The sequence below is a fragment of the Myxocyprinus asiaticus genome, chromosome 22, assembly GCF_019703515.2.
Source record: "Myxocyprinus asiaticus isolate MX2 ecotype Aquarium Trade chromosome 22, UBuf_Myxa_2, whole genome shotgun sequence".
Taxonomy (NCBI): domain Eukaryota; kingdom Metazoa; phylum Chordata; class Actinopteri; order Cypriniformes; family Catostomidae; genus Myxocyprinus; species Myxocyprinus asiaticus.
Window position 1 is genome coordinate 14,141,297 of NC_059365.1, and position 17,204 is coordinate 14,158,500.

General features: G+C 35.7%; 1 protein-coding gene across 1 annotated transcript; it reads right to left on the reverse strand.

The window, feature by feature from the left end:
* Window positions 1-7,542: 7,542 nt before the first annotated feature.
* Window positions 7,543-17,204, reverse strand: LOC127413455 (homeobox protein EMX1-like). The gene is made up of 3 exons (XM_051650625.1): window positions 16,222-17,204; window positions 10,182-10,366; window positions 7,543-8,789 (listed from the first exon to the last, which is right to left on the reverse strand). Exons 1-3 carry the CDS (start codon window positions 16,568-16,570, stop codon window positions 8,622-8,624), a joined length of 702 nt encoding a protein of 233 aa, XP_051506585.1. The 5' UTR covers window positions 16,571-17,204; the 3' UTR covers window positions 7,543-8,621.

The window sequence follows — 17,204 nt, forward strand, 5'->3', positions numbered from 1 at the left end:
ATTGTCATGCAACGTCAGAAGCAATTTACTTTCAAAAAGATCGATGTAACCACTGAATGTTTGATTTAGCCCATGGATTTTGGATCGGCAATAGTCATTGTGCATTAATTAGAGCTCCTAACACTGATTCACAAAAACCAATCAATTAATTTTCTAGACTTCTAGACTGGCAGTACCCTATAATTGGGTGGCTGCTTTCCTTTTCTCAAGTGCCCTGCAGCCAATCAGTGCAAACCAAACAGGTGGCAACAGAGGAAACAAGCTCTTCCAGTCCATAAAACTGGCTAACTAGCTCCTGAAAGTTGCCAGCCTGCAATTATCATATCATTTGTGTTGTAAATCATACTGCTTCTTGTCATGGTATCATCAGATGCAGCAATTTCATGCGGTAAATCCCCCCTCCCTCCCCCCCACCCAAAAAAAAATACATTTTGGGCATTTTCCACAATCATTTCTAGGATGAATAAAGGAGCCTGATTAAATTTTGCAATGTACTGGATTATCACCATTTTTATATCGAGCTATTACAATCAAATGGTGAATTTAATTGAAAAAGTTGGGGTGGAAGCAGTTCATAAATCACCACATTTGTGAGACATTGTCCCATAGGCATAAGAAAAAGCCCTACCTACTGTAGGCCTACATTGCACAATAGACTCAGATGCCACTACTTTATGTACTTCCCCCTTCTCAAGTCCAAACATCCCCAGTTCCAGCCTCCCCACCCACATACCAAATTATTATCCTGTCAACAAATGTAGGCACATCAGCAAGGATTTACAACATTTTTATGCCTTTTGTCCATCATATCCCAAATAATTCTGCCTTGGATTAGTAATAAATCTCAAAACTATAGGATTTTGCCAAATACATCATTGTTAGATTTGCTAAATAAATCCCACCAGATGGCACCGATATGATACCTGTATCAGTAACGGGTCCGATACTGATGTTTTTACTCGGATCGGTTATCGGTCTGACGAGCCCGATCCAAATCCGATACTGCATGTTGGTCATTGACATTACTGTCAAGCTCAAATAATGACATAAATAGCCCTCAAATCACCATTAAAGTAGTCCATATAACTCGTCCATTTTATTCAGGCTCTTACAGTCATCCAAAAGCTTTGTGAATTGCAAAAGGCTGTGTTTAATAATAAATATACAGTCAGCATGCACAGCTAGGTAGGCTCGGGCACCACACTTTACTGAACGAGCGCCGCTCTGCCGACACACACACATAAACACGCTCGTGATGCGCTGCTCAGCGCAATATGTGGTCACTCCACACAAACTGCATCTCAGATGTAGATGAGCTAGATGAGAAACTCCGGGCTCTGGGCTTAAACAGCTCGGTGTGCAGCTGGATCCTGGACTTCCTGTCAAGCAGACGCCAGGTGGTTAGAATAGGCAGCAACATCTCCTCATCACTAACCCTCAACACTGGAGCCACGCAGGGCTGTGTTCTCAGCCCACTACTGTATTCCTTGTACACACATGACTGTGTGGCAGCACATAGCTCCAATGCCATCATTAAGTTTGCTGATGACACGACGGTGGTAGGTCTGATCACTGACAATGATGAAACAGCCTACAGAGAGGAGGTGCACACTCTGACACACTGGTGTCAGGAGCACAACCTCTCCCTCAATGTCAGTAAGACAAAGGAGCTTGTGGTGGACTTCAGAAGAAAAGACAGAGAACACAGTCCCATCACCATCAATGGAGCACCAGTGGAGAGAGTCAGCAGCTTCAAGTTCCTGGGTGTCCACATCACTGAGGTCCATCCACACTGAAGCCGTTGTGAAGGAGGCTCATCAGCGCCTCTTCTTCCTGAGACGGCTGAGGAAGTTTGGAATGAACCGCCACATCCTCACACGGTTCTACACCTGCACTGTGGAGAGCATCCTGACTGGCTGCATCTCCGCCTGGTACGGCAATAGCACCGCCCACAACCGCAAGCACTGCAAAAGGTGGTGCGAACTGCCAGACACATCATCGGAGGTGAGCTTCCCTCCCTCCAGGAAATATATACAAGGCGGTGTGTGAAAAAAGATCGGAGGATCATCAGAGACTCCAGCCACCCAAGCCATGGGCTGTTCTCACTGCTACCATCAGGTAGGCGGTATCGGAGCATCAGGACCCGCACCAGCCGACTCCATGATAGCTTCTTCCCCCAAGCAATCAGACTTCTGAACTCTTGATCTCCCACGATCAAAATACATCAGCACTGCACTTTATTACCCTTACTCTTATATCTGTCATAAATTATATTATTATTATTATATTATGTTCTCTCTTAACAACTGACTATCAACCGACAGCCTGAATGTCAATACAGTACAATACTGTACATTCTATATATATATACTTTTTTTATATATATTTTTATTTTTAATTTTTATTGAATAATGTGTATCTATATAGTAAAAAAATAAAAAAATAAAAACAGCGTATTGTATACTGTACAGTGTATGTTATTATTTGTATATTGTTGAGTGTAATTATGTGTATAACAGATGTTTAAATTGTGTTGTGTTAATTTGATGTTACTGTAAATTGGTATATGTCTCATCACTGTCACAACTGCTATGTTGATCGGAACTGCACCCAAGAATTTCACACACCATTGCACTTGTGTATATGGCTGTGTGACAATAAAGTGATTTGATTTGATTTGATTTGATTTGATTTGATTTGAGATGATCAAAAGTTCGTCCGCCTATAACATACATTGAGAATGGCACTGGACAAGCATTTTACCAGATGTTGAATGAGAAGCATATTACACTACTGTGAGCTAGCCTACAAACAAACACTCAAACACAGACTTCCTGGAGCGATCAACGCCGGACTTTCAAAATAAAAGCCTTAAGAAATTACAACTGAAATGTATTACCAATGTATCGTAAAATTATTATTATTATTATTATTATTATTATTATTATTATTATAAGAAATTACAATAAAAACAAATTGGGTTCCAAAAATGACTGTGAGATTGAAAAGTGGGTTGATATACTAATAAAACTAAAATGAAATAAATAAATAAATAACAGAGAGAGAGAGAGAGAGAGAGAGAGAGAGAGAGAGAGAGAGAGAGAGATCTGAAACCATTTACAAGTCCAGATACAAGTTAAAATGTGTAAAGAAAACTTCTTTTCTACAGAAGACTTTCACTGGAATTACTGTTATTTTTGCTGCTGCATCCTGCAAACTAGTTAACAATAATGTTATGCACATGTTCTTATGTAATTGTTTTTTGTTTTCCTGTTTTATAATGAAATAATGTATTGTTAGAGGTTTTTGTTTCTTTACACAAAGAGTACTCCCAATCAGTTCCACACAGTGAATTATACATGTCCTAAACTCATTAAGAAAAAAACAACACTGGTACTGAATCGGGATCAGTATTGGCCGATACTGATAGTTCAGGTATCGGAATCAGAACGGAAGAGAAAAAATGGTATCGTTCCATCCCTACTAAATATATGTGGTAAATCCACCTTCTGTGTTTTTGTTTGTACATTGGATTATGACAACACATATACTTATAGCAACATGTTGTTTTTGCAGTTATACAGATAATTTTATGAATGCTTGTAATTAAAACATGCACACCATTGAACAGTGACACTGTTTATAGCCTCACTGAGGTACTGTATGTTCACACCCTCTAAACACATGGTAATTGCTCAGCTGCAGTTGATAAAGCCACAAATAAGACAAATGATTCACTGATAGAGACAACTGATAGCTTTCTTTTTTTACCCACACAGAGATCATCCTTCCCATAATCTCCACCAACCAAACACCAAAATAAACATCATAATTAATAGTTTTGATAACAATATGAATTATTAAATGATTGTCTAAACATATCTTCCAAAAATATTTATATATATATATATATATATATATATATATTTTAATTTTTTTTTTTTTTTTTTTTTTTTTTAATAAAATGCACAAATAATTCCTAAAAAGAGTGATATGTAATTAATTGCAAAATTGTGGGTGTAAATATATACTGTATTTACAGAACACATGTATATAAAAAAAAATAATCAAATCAAATCAAATCACTTTTATTGTCACACAGCCATATACACAAGTGCAATGGTGTGTGAAATTCTTGGGTGCAGCTCCGATCAACATAGCAGTCGTGACAGTGATGAGACATATACCAATCTACAATAACATCAAATTAACACAACACAATTTAAAGTCTAATATACACATAATTACACACAATACAATATAATAATATATACAAATAATAACATACACTGTACAGTATACAATACACACAATATAAATACACATTATTCAATAAAAAAAGTATATATAGAATATGTAGAATGTACAGTAGGTTGTATTGTACTGTATTGACATTCAGGCTGTCGGTTGATAGTCAGTTGTTAAGAGAGAATATAATATAGTAATAATATAATTCATGACAGTCCGGTGTGAGATAAGAGTAAGAGTAATAAAGTGCAGTGCTGATGTATTTTGATCTTGGGAGATCAAGAGTTCAAAAGTCTGATTGCTTGGGGGAAGAAGCTGTCATGAAGTCGGCTGGTGCGTGTCCTGATGCTGCGATACCGCCTGCTTGATGGTAGCAGTGAGAACAGCCCATGGCTCGGGTGGCTGGAGTCTCTGATGATCCTCCGAGCTTTTTTCACACACCGCTTGGTATATATGTCCTGGAGGGAGGGAAGCTCACCTCCGATGATGTGTCTGGCAGTTCGCACCACCCTTTGCAGTGCTTTATCCTATATATACTGAATCAAATATGAAAACAGCAATATATATATATACATATGCTATTTACATATTTTATAAAGTTAATTTGCCCTAAACTTTAGCACCATAAAAATTATATTACAGGAATATTCCATGTTCAACAACTTAAGCTCAATCTACAGCATTTGTGGCATAATATTAATTACCATGAAAATTAAATTTGACTTGCCCCTCCTTTTCTTTAAAAAAAGCAAAAATCTGGATTCCAGTGAGACACAATGGAAGTGAATGGGGCCAATATGTAGACATTAAAATGCTCACTGTTTCAAAAGTATAGCCACAAGATGTAAACAATATGTGTTAACATGATTTTAGTGTGATAAAATCGCTTACCAACCTTTTCTGTTTAAAGTTATAAACAATTTTACAACTTTGTTGCCATGACGATGTAATGTCAGCAAACCCTAAATTGACTGTAAACATGACAATTTAAACAACTATACAGCACAAATAATCCATGTGTTTTAACAGAAGAATTAATTCAAGTGCTTTTATAAAATGATAAGCTTCACATTTCTGTCTTTAAACCCTCCAAATATTGGCCCCATTAACTTCCATTGTAATTGCCTCACTGCAACTTTGATTTTTTTCTTCTTTTTTAAAGAAAAGGAGGGATGAGTCGAAGTTATTTTTTGTGGTAATCAACATTATGTCACAAATGCTGTGATTGAGCTTATCTTGTATTGAACCCAGAATATTCCTTTAAATCAAGCACTGCAAATTCACAAGGCTTGTTATATATTACTTCCTAATATTATTATTTTATTTTTTTGCACCAACCAATTACTTTTTTAAGATCTATAGGGAGAACAGCTTGCTGAATCTAAAACAATACTGCTTGATGGAACCATGGCAACATTTCCTAGAAAAAGAGTTTACTTTGTTTTGAGTTTACTTTGTCAGAATGATCATAGACACACTCGGTTTGGGGATAAATAAAAAGCAAAGCACTAGTTTTGATTATCCTGAAACAAGAACCTAAATCAGTGTCCCACTCTGCATTTGGCACTGATCCAGATCAAATTACTGCAAGTTAGATGAATTATTTCACTTAACATAGTCGGGAAACATCACAGACTGCTCTCTACACCTACATGCTTTCAACCATCTGTTCTTTTGTTTACACCTCTTCATATCCATGGCAACAACATGGGGGCAGGTAGCTAGTCGGAAATATTTGTAAGTAACATGGCCCTCAAAAGATTAATGAGCATTTGTTTAAAGAAATGTGCACAGGGATAATCTGAGATAGAACCAGTGATTTGGGGGTAAGATATTATACTGTGACTCCAACTTATTAAGTACCTAAGAAGCAATCACTCAATCTAAAAACAAAATTCACTTGCTTCATTTTTTATCAAAGAGTGCACTTTGTAGGGCAATGTTGTTGTTAGTAATTCATAAATGTTGCATCAAATCTGTTTTGTAACAACATGAAATCACCATTCTTTTAGCTTCAAATGAATTTCAACCTACAATTTATCATCATGTGTTTAGCTTAGACATCAGATCTATACTGTCATTATTCATACAGGCAGAGAGTGTGGTTATTTTGCATTCGCAAACACAGCAACTTCAGTAGTTATATTGCATGGAGAAGTTTGGCTATGCACACAAAATTGAGAGAGGTGGTTCACAATCGTAATACTTTTGCACAGGACACCGTGTTGCTTTATGGTAAACATAATGTTATATGTTACAAGCATGTGGAGTTAAAAATATTCTGTCCAGTGTACAGGTAAAAGTCCACTTAAATACCTGCCTGTCTGAAACACATTTGTACAATAGAAACAGCATTTTTGTTCACACTTAAAGAGATTCTGTGAGAGAGTTATGTTTTTATGTAGTGATTGTTTCAGTCTAAATTAAGCCTATTAAATCTCTGTGTTGTGGGTTATATTCCTGTGCATTTCAGAAGTGTTGTTTCCTGGGAATTCTTTCCTTCAATTAAAGAGAATACAAATAGTTTTGTTCTTCCATTTGCTTTCACAGTTTATATGCATATCAACTGATAATGAGGCTATATATTAATGTCTGTTTGTCTTAAGGTGATGTAGATGTGTAAATTTAATACATTCCTGTCGCTATGGGCCTTATGTATTAGTAGGTGTAAATTACAATACATAAAGGTGACATGGATTCATTTTTCAATTGTTACAGCCTGAAACCAACAGACTGATATACTGTGTGTGTGTGTATATATATATATATATATATATATATATACATATAGGCCTATAGATACATTTGATTTGAATGAAACGGCAGAGCTAGCATTTAAACAGTAGACTCTGGCATCATATTCCTAAGTATTTTAGACAGCTACAAATAAGGGTGATACTGTTTTGTTTCTGAATATGACTAATTTTTGCCCCGGTTTTGGTTGACTCTGTTTGCACAAGTAAATCCAGAAGTGGAGATGTTTGTGTTTTATTTCAAGCACTTATATGCTCCATGAGCATGTAAGTATACAATTATTGAAAAGTCTTCCGGCTAATGATCCCTTTCTTTTTATGTAACTGAACTAATTAAGTTGTGGTTCTTCAGGAATGCAAAAGCATCTTGTCTTGAAAACAAATCACTTCTCAATAAGGCACATGCACTCAATAAAATCACATTATTGTTGCTTATGCTAAAACATTCAATATAATGGAGTAATTATTATGAGCAAAGAACAAAGGATAAATCATTTCCAAAGAATCCTTAAGTTAAAGTTTTTATTATCTAATAGTCTGCAGAAAAAAGCTAAACACACAACAAAAAACTTTGAACAGTGAAGACAAACAGATGACATTATTACAGTGCTTATCACCTTAAAGAAAACCCAAAAAGAAACAATCTGCTATGAAGTGCTACAAACCATTCTGGGTCTTGGAGGTTTAACTGTAGTATTTTTTTATTTTTATTTTTTTCTCCTTTTAATTGTATGAGTGTAGAAAGAAATTCAAACATTTCTAAGCTTCTCTAGTTCACTTATATTTGAGATCAGTTCAAGAGCCATCGTGGTCCCAAAAATCAAAGAAAAAATCAAAGAAAAATAATTTTCACACAATACAAGTCTTCAGTAAGCTTTAACCCAAATGTAAAACACAAAATAACAATTTTAGGGTTGGAGCTCATATGCATAGAAAAGTATGGTTATTCTGAATAAATAGAACCATTTCAAATGAAACTGCACTAGTGGTATTTAAGAAAGATTACCAAACATATCTGACTGTGAGGAGTTATTTCACCACTTGTAATTTCAAGAAACTGCTGTTTGATTGGTTGGTACGATTTTGTGAAATGCAGACATCCGGTTCAAATGTATCACAACATCATTTAAGGAGGTACAACTATTGGTGATTCATTTATGCACTGGATTGTTGTTTGACTGTGAACAATTAAACATTACAAAACATTTATCAATCTACTGAAGTGTTGCTTTTACTTATTATCTTTGTCATTCAACATACTACAGTATGATGGAAATGTTCTGACTGATAACAAAGGAGCATGAGAGGAGTGAAAACTTAAAAAAAGAAGGTACAAAAAAAGTCTTCATTGCTCTGAGATGGAACGCGATCCAAAACGAAGAGGTCCATGTGTATTGCATACAGAAGTCTTACAGTTCATCTGTCGTCATCCTTTGTTCTATTGTGTATGATCAGAAGTCATATTTAGCCGACTACATAGCTGTGACTCAGTTCCGTAGTTTACAAGCCACTTAAATTCGTGGCAATGTCTGAAAAATGTATTTCTTTTTTGTTGTGAGTGGCAGAGATCCGTCAACATGACTGACGGTTTATTACTCTAGATAACACAGCCGTATGATATCAGTCTTCTGAAATTACGTCAATGTCTTCAGGGCTGCCCTGTTGAGTGGCTACCCTCCAGCGGCTCACATGCTGGCTGCCTTTCCTCTTCTGCTGGGACTCCGGTGACTCTTCCTCCAGCTTCTGTCTCTTGTGCTTAGTCCTTCTGTTCTGGAACCAGACTTTCACCTTAACAAGAGCGAGAAAGAGAGGCCATTTCAATTTATAAGCTTATCTAGCCATGCACAAAACATATATTTCAAGATATATTTCAAGATAATTCATCTTTATATTGTTTTGTTATATTTATTTTGATTTAAAATATGAAAATGTTAAAAACTGAGAAGAAAAACAAAGTTTAATTATTCAAAGTAATAAAATTACAACATTTTTGTTCTTTGAAAGAAATAAAAATCGTAATGCTGTGGTAACATCTCTCCTTGTAGTGTCTTTGCTCTTAAAAAGAGTTTTTTGCCAGATTGAAAAACATTTGTGCGTTCTAAAGAAATATGAAAATATTAAATATGTTTGTTTATGTAATCTCTCAATCTGCCGACAAAATCATGCATTTTTTAAATAAACTCTTCTGCACTCTACCTCAACACTGCCTCAGAAGTTTGGACACACTTACCTGAATTTATAATTTTCAATATTCTAAAAACCTTTTATGTAAAGGGTTATGTTTAACTGCTTGAAATTAGTTTTTTAGGCAAATATAAATTATACCTATGTACAAATTTCTGGTAACACTTTACAATAAGGTTGTATTCATTAACAATAGTTTACTACATTAGTTAACATGAACTAGCAATGGGTACTTTTTCAGCAATGTTAATTTCAACACATAGTAATACATTTTTAACATAAAAAGTTGTATATGTTAACATTAGTTAATGGACTATGAACTAACAATAAACAATTGTGTTTTTATAAATGACCATTAACCTAGATTAATAAATGCTGTAAAAAAATAAATAAAATAAAATAAAAAAAAATTATTGTTAGTTAATGATACCTAATGCATTTACCAACCTTATAGTAAAGTTACTATATAAAGTTATTTTAATAATAAAAACGTTATTTATTTATCCTATATTCATTTATTCCTATACTTTTCTTTGTATTATTTAATAGTTTTGATGTTACTTTACTAGTAATGTGCAAACATTTGAATGGCAGTGTATTCTTACTATGTGAACTTAATGTTTATTAAAAGAAAATCCAAAATAAAAGTAGCTCTAAAAACAAAATGATTTAATTAAAAGATAGAGCCATCTTATAACTGCAGTAGCTGTTTAACATATGTCACAACAGATATTGCTCAAGCCTAATACTAAACAAGCATGTATGCGAAGCCGATTGTGAAATTAGACCATAGACGCATGTTAAATGCATGCTTTGGCATTGATCTGGCCTATCCCAAGGCAATGAATGATGAATTACTTCATCCTGTGTGGAAATTATGTCAGAGGCCTAGATGAGTAAACATGTGTTCACATCCTGCGGTGTTTGCGAGTTCAGTGTGGTGGAATGCAGCCGTGTGTGCTGCAGGGAGCGACCCTGACACTTCTGCCCCCTTACCTGTGTCTCTGTCAAGCACAGCCCGTTGGCTAGCTGTTTCCGCTCGGCTCCCACCACGTAATGGTTCTTCTCAAAGGCACGTTCCAGCCGTAGCAGCTGCGACGGGGAGAAGGCAGTGCGGATGCGCTTGGGCTTGCGGGAGAAAGGCCCGTGTAGCATCAGGTTTTCTGGGCTACTGTCTTCACCTGTATAGGACAATCAGAGGAAAAGACAAGGAAATGTTAATATGGCAGTAGGCAAGTTTAGAGTGAGACAAAAACAAATTTGAAAATGATTTTACATTTTTTTTTTATATGCTATGTGAAAAAGTTCAGTGAAAATGATGATGATGGAGCAATGTCACTTGACAACCATGTTTTTGTTTAAATTCCATATGTCTAAAATAAGGAATATAGGCCTAGATATATAAATATCTGTTAGGGATATTTGTAAGTGATGTACATTTAATGCCATTCTATGTTTAAAAATAATATTAGGTTAATTTTATTTTATAGTAATGTTTAAATTGACATTCAGCAGATGCTTTTATCCAAAATATGTCTTACATAGTCATATCAATGCAGACATTAAAAGCAGGATTGCATGTCTTAATTGAGCCACACTTAAGTTGATTTGAATAATTCCAGGTCGGTTCCAGACATGAGTGATGTGAAGTGTGTTCACACCGCATCATTCATACCAACTGAAATTCTCAGCACTAAGGAAGCTTTCTCTACGCATTCAAAAAGAAGTCTCTAACCTTTGGGCCTCATAATATGGCATTACCCTGATTTTCATACAAATGCAGGGCTTTAAGTCATGATGCTGAATCATAGATCAACATTCAACGTTAAAAAGATGCAAAATCAATTGAGATGGCTATATTAATCGTCAGTTAAGCAAATCTAATTCCCTTACGTTTACTCGGATTTAATTCAACATGGGGCTATAGTAAAATTTTGCCTTTATCGGTTTCATGCAAGCGTGATCTTCACTTGACCACAAGCAACATCTGGACAGCATAACCCATTTGTCGTTTATTGCGAACACACAGAAAGAGAAAAACATTTTTCATAAACAAATGGATGTGTAATTTACGTGACCACTTTAGTGTTTGGTGAGCTTTGCTTAAAAGAATATTCAGAAAGAAGATGACCGCAATCACGTATAAACAAAATATTCTTCCAGAGCGGTTACAGAGAGGATTGTATAGTGCACAGAAGTGACAGACCATGAGCTATTGTCAATGAAAAAGTAACCATAATGTGTCAACGTTCGCATCAGGTGTGCAACCGCAAACGTACATCTTTAACATGCAAACGTCTCAAAAAGATGTTTGTCTCAATAACGACATCAACCACTTCTGCATTTGGTTAGCCCATGCTCTAACTCAAGCCATAAAGGTGTTTAAACTGTCAATTGCAATGGTTGCAATTGCAATGGATACAATGGTAATATATATTTAGTCATCCAGAAATGCTTTCACAGAGCAAATGGATGCCTGACAATAAAACTGAACAACTAAATCCTCTAACCACACATTCACTAACTTTAAAATCCACATTTTTCATAATAAGATTTTTAGTTAACCAAGAACTCATTCAAATTTTAACACTGATCATCAAAGAAAGCACAATAATGTACCAATTCTCAACAGAAAAGATCACTAATGGCATCACCAAAAGCTGAAAAGAGGATTAGAATGAGGCCACTCGGACTTAAAGTCTCTTTAAAAACTCAGAAACCAACCCTTGATCTGTAGACAATAGCGTTGAACTGACTCCTTTCAAAGGAGCATTAGGCCATCATAGAGAAGCAACTTCAACTCACACCGCAGCTCCTCTAATCTGCTTAATAACACACATTTCTAGGCTTCCCGAATCCCAGTGCAGAACAGTTACAAAATTCACGGTATTTGTTTCCTTGCACAGACTGACTAGTTCATATCGGTTGCTCTCGTAAAAGGTTTCAATAACAGAGACTTTGTGAAGGTTGTAATAATGTATGCACTTTACTTCCATTTTAGTAAAAGGTGCATATTTTCTGTCACAGGACTGTCATTGACAACTGCTTTCAGCTGGCGTGCTGAAAATGCTTTGAACACCAGAGGCAAAAACAGTGAAGACATCTCCTTGAAAAAATGAGAGGAGCAGGGCTCTGGCAGGGCAGAAGAATGTAAATAATGAGTTCTACGTGGCTTGAAGGTATTGAAAAACACTCCTTAAACTGTCCTCAAGGTGCACTAAGCCAATCAACCAAAAATGACCCATAGATTAGTGGCTAACTTTTCAAAACTTTACCTTGCCATTTATTTAAAAGATACAGTGGGAATCAATTGTCTGAGTCCATGTAAAATGGAAAAAAATATTTAAGATTCTGCTTCTCTAGGTCACGAATCGGGGAAATTTGTGACATTTGCCATGTTAATGGTATATTCCGGGTTCAATACAAGTTAAGCTCAATAGATTTGATTTGATTGCCACAAATAATCATTTTGACTCATGCCTCCTTTTCTTAAAAAAAGAAAAAAGAAAAAAAAAAGAAAAAAAAAGCTTGGGACCAATTTTTGAAGGGTTTAAAGGCAGAAATGTGAAGCTTATAACTTTATAAAAGCACTTACATAAATAGTTCTGCTAAAACTTGCGTATTGTAACTGTAAAGTTGTTTAAATTGCCACTTTTACGGTTGTTTTAAGGTTTTAGGGTTTACGCCGTTACATTGTCATGGCAACGAGGTTGTAAAATTGGATATAACTTTGCATAGAAAAGCAATTTTATCACACTAAAATCATGTTAACATGCATACTGTTTACGTCTTGTGGCTATACTTTTGAAACAGTGAGTATTTTAATGTTTATGGATTGGCTCCATTCACTTCCATTAAAAGTGCCTCACTGGAATAGGAAGGAAACAAAGTATATTTTTTGGGCTAATCAACATTATGCCACAAATGCTGTCGATTGAGCTTAACTTGTATTTAAAAAAAGGTCTGCTATTGCTATTTAAAAACATTCTGGGATAACATGGATCATCAGATTTTGCACAAATTTGTGGAGTCCAGCTCAAGAGCATGCCATCATTAAAGCACATGGGGGACTTAAATACTAAGAAGCAATAAATTAGTTATTAGTTAATTTTTTTGGAATCAACTTTCCACTCAAATTGTTATGCTTATAACATAATTTGTAATTTAAATAATAATAAATAATATTTAAAATATATATTTTTAAAAAAGTATTTTCACAAGTGGACTCAAACTTTTGAACTCCACTGTATATCCAACTAAGAGAATTTTAAATCGTATTCTTGTGCACTCAGTTTGCACTCGTACTCTAGGTCTGGCATCATCACCATGTGTCGCATCACCTCCATGTCTCTCTCGAGAGGTGGTGGATCAGACTAGCAGGCCAGAACACTGACAGTGACTCGAGCCTCCCGAAGAGCTGGGAGACCCTTCGGGGGTTTGAACTCAAACACACACTGGCTTATTTATGGCAAGAAAGCCCCCATCATGGGGAAAAGGGAACCAGATGGCACCCAGATCAGCTTTACTACCATTCCCTTGGCACAAACAAGCTTGGTCTTGTCAGCTCTGTTCTCATTAAAGGCAGGGAGAAGGGTGGCCTGTAGTGGGAAATAAAGAGACTGTACCGTTTGGTCGCTCCTACAGAATTCCCTGTCATGGTTCCTCTGAAATTGGATCAGAATTTCTATATTTACTTAACCCAAAAAATAGCTTTACATAAGTTCATTTTTGAAGACTTAACTGCTATTACTATTATTTTAGCAACAGGGTGCTTTGGAATGGGTCCTCTTTAAAAGAAAAAACAGCTGGGTAAAGAGTCTGATGATATTGTTCATGCATCCAGAACCTCACCTGATAGTGCACAAAAAAATCTGCACAATGACGATGATAAGTCCAGATGCTTTTTGGATAAGACTGTCTGACCTCTTCCTGTTGCTATCAGTGCCATATATACACACACACTAGTCTGTGAAACACACCCACGACACAGAACCCTGTTCATGTACAACAGCAGGCCAGTCTGGGATCCTGTTTACCTTGTCCCGCATGACGAATCCGAGGACATGAGCACATATCTTTTCCCATTCAGAAAGTGGCAGAGTTAAAACCCATGCACACATTAGTGCTGACAAAAAAGTGACAATCTCCACGATAGGTGATCCTTTCCCACCCAATCCCTCCGCCGTATTTAGTCTTGTCTAAACATTAGTTTTTGAGGTTATTGGACACCATCAGTGAGTGGATCTGCTCTGTGTGTAAACAAAGAGGCTCTATCTGAGCCCCGGATCTGAGTAATAGTGACAACAACCTCTGACTTCCACCAATTACCTGAGCAATTCCCCTGAGGACTGTGTTGCAGCTCAGCACCCTAACAGCACACCTAATGTGGCTGGGCTTCCCATCACAACCCAGTTAATAAGTAAGACTGGCCAGAGTCACTGATAGCTGCTTTAACAAATTGCCTGGTAAACAGGGCCACTGGGTATCAATTACGCTTTTTTAAAGTACTCTGCAAACTGCATCATCAGATCATCTTCACGTAAAAAAAATAAAATAATAATATTTCATATTTTTATTTTTATATAGCCTAAAAAAGTTTGACAGAATTTGTAGAAACATTAATCGCATTATGGTTGTGGTGATTCAATTAACAAAATGTAAATTAAATTAAATTAAATTCATTAAAAAAAAATGCGTGTTTGACTCGCAAACACGCATTTTTTTATTTTAGTAATTATAACTGCAGAATTCTATTAACATCGTAAAGTTTCAAAAACTAAAATAGGCCGTTACTACATATTATAAACGTTTATTATTATTATTATATTATATTTATATATTAAATACGAATTTTATCGTATTTTTAAGAGCTTTATACGTTTGCGAGCCATATCATAACACGTACAAATATTATGTATGTGAAAGAATCTCAAACATCAAGACACTAGATTACTAGTTGCCTGTATAGCACATTGAGCACCTCAAATATCCACATGTGTACTTGTAATTATTATTGTCCATCTATAACACATGTAATAGTGTAATATAATTTACGGTGTATTGGGTAAACTGCAGAAATAAAGATACATAGCCTAAATAAATAATTCAATAGCTAAAACAAGTTATCGTCAAATAACAGTAAAATAAAGTGCTTGAAATTTAATAATGTTAAATTTCAATTTTAGCATTTTTCACTAAACAAATAAGCAACATCCTAAAAGGTTGACTTCAGATGAATTAAAGTAAAATAGTACAACTGACTAGAGCAAGAGGCGGTAAATTTGTCTTTGTTATCAGTTTATACTTGAACACATTATTTATCGTAATTATTTCATAATGAATCACCTATAGGCCTATACTGTATGATGAGAATTTAGAACAGTTTCAAACAAACACGAAATGTATTTAATTTCGTCTGAATACTACAATTACAGCGTTAGAACAACGTTCCTTACCGCTAAAAGTTTATAAACATGTGGTCAAAATAAATGAGCCTTCATTAATTATTTATTTACTATACAATTATTTGTACAATTGGTTAATTGGTTGATGAAGCCAAAATGAACTCTTCAGCTAACTTGGTCAACACGCTTTTTTTACATAACACAAAAATATTCTCTTGCAAAGCAGAATTTGCCGATGGTTGTTATAACACTTTAAAAAAAATAAAAAATAAAAAAATAAATAAACAATCGAAAAAGATCAAATATTTCGAAAAAGATAAAATATTTCAATTGAGAGACAAAATTGAGGGAAATTTTATTTATATCACGAAAGATGAACGGATCGGTGCGCATCAATCGTATAAAACAGGTAAATGAAAGTTAAAATCAAATATTGTTGAAAACAATATTAGCCCATGAAATTAACAAACCATTGACTAGCCTAGCTCATCCTTGGCTAAATCAATCAGGGCCTAATTCTTTTTGTATTTAAATCGAATTTAGTTAAATATGAAAAGTTCAAACCAATTTTTTATTTCATTCTATGGTAAATGTCAACATTACTGAAAACCGTATTTCGACCCGCTTTTTACCTTGGAACCGGTGTCCCAGATATCTGTTCCTCAGCACCCATGGGTAGAAGTTCAAGGTGTCCCTCTGATGCGGACTGAAGAAGGGCTGAGTTGGGATCTGAAGGTGACGCAGAGCCAGGCCAGTGTTGGTGGAATGAGTAGCCGGATCTGTGAACATCATCTCTGGGCTGCTGCTGTACAGTGTCCTGCCTGAGTTCTGGAAGCAGCTCCCAAAGGGAGATGGATGCATGGATTCAGTAAATCTCAGAGCTGTGGGTCTGATGGGCTCATCCGCAGCAGCACTGGAGGAATTCGAGTCTTTGCCCACAAGAGATTCGATGGTGAAGCACTTCTTATTGTGCTGGAACATTGTGATGATCAGCAAAATATATATATATAATAATGAATTAAATGACAAAAATAAATAAATAACAGAAGCGTATACAGGTAACCTGGGAATTCAGTCTGAAGTTAAACCACGTTTAAAACAAAATTCTCAAAAAAGTGTTTGTTTTTTTTTTTTACATTGCCATAGTCCATCTACAATCCATAACTTCATATGTTTCCTTTGCTCCTTGAATTTCGTGTCTTACAGTATTCTCTCAAAAGCTGGAAATTGAGGCGTGAGCTCTTATTATGTCAGTTTACAGCACTCACGAGCGAATAATTCAGATCTCATCTCATACATGTCCTTATTAGAGCAAAACTAATGAGCTGTCAGCTGTCTCATTGGTCCGTTTGATGTGATGCGGGCATCAGCTCCTCCGGTGTACATCGCTGTGAGCTTTTATGATCGATGATCCGTCAGCTTTTGCGCGAGCGCTTCTCAAGAGCCAACTTAGTACCTGCGCGCGGATCTCCTTCTCTAGAGAGGTGTGGTGCGCATGCGCAGAAGGATGAGCGTGGCGCTTACAGTAAATTACAGCCATTTTGTGCTGTGTTAAGTAATTCTGGATTGATTAGCAAGAGTTCAACAACACGTGCAGGTTTACCTGAAATGTCAA

Coding starts and splice junctions, on each gene's coding strand:
- LOC127413455 (XM_051650625.1), bottom strand. CDS start 16,570: ATGTTCCAGCACAATAAGAAGTGCTTCACCATCGAATCTCTTGTGGGC. Junction 10,367..16,221: donor TCTGGGACACCGGTTCCAAG/GTAAAAAGCGGG, acceptor TGTCCTATACAG/GTGAAGACAGTAGCCCAGAA. Junction 8,790..10,181: donor TGTGCTTGACAGAGACACAG/GTAAGGGGGCAG, acceptor GCTCTTGTTAAG/GTGAAAGTCTGGTTCCAGAA.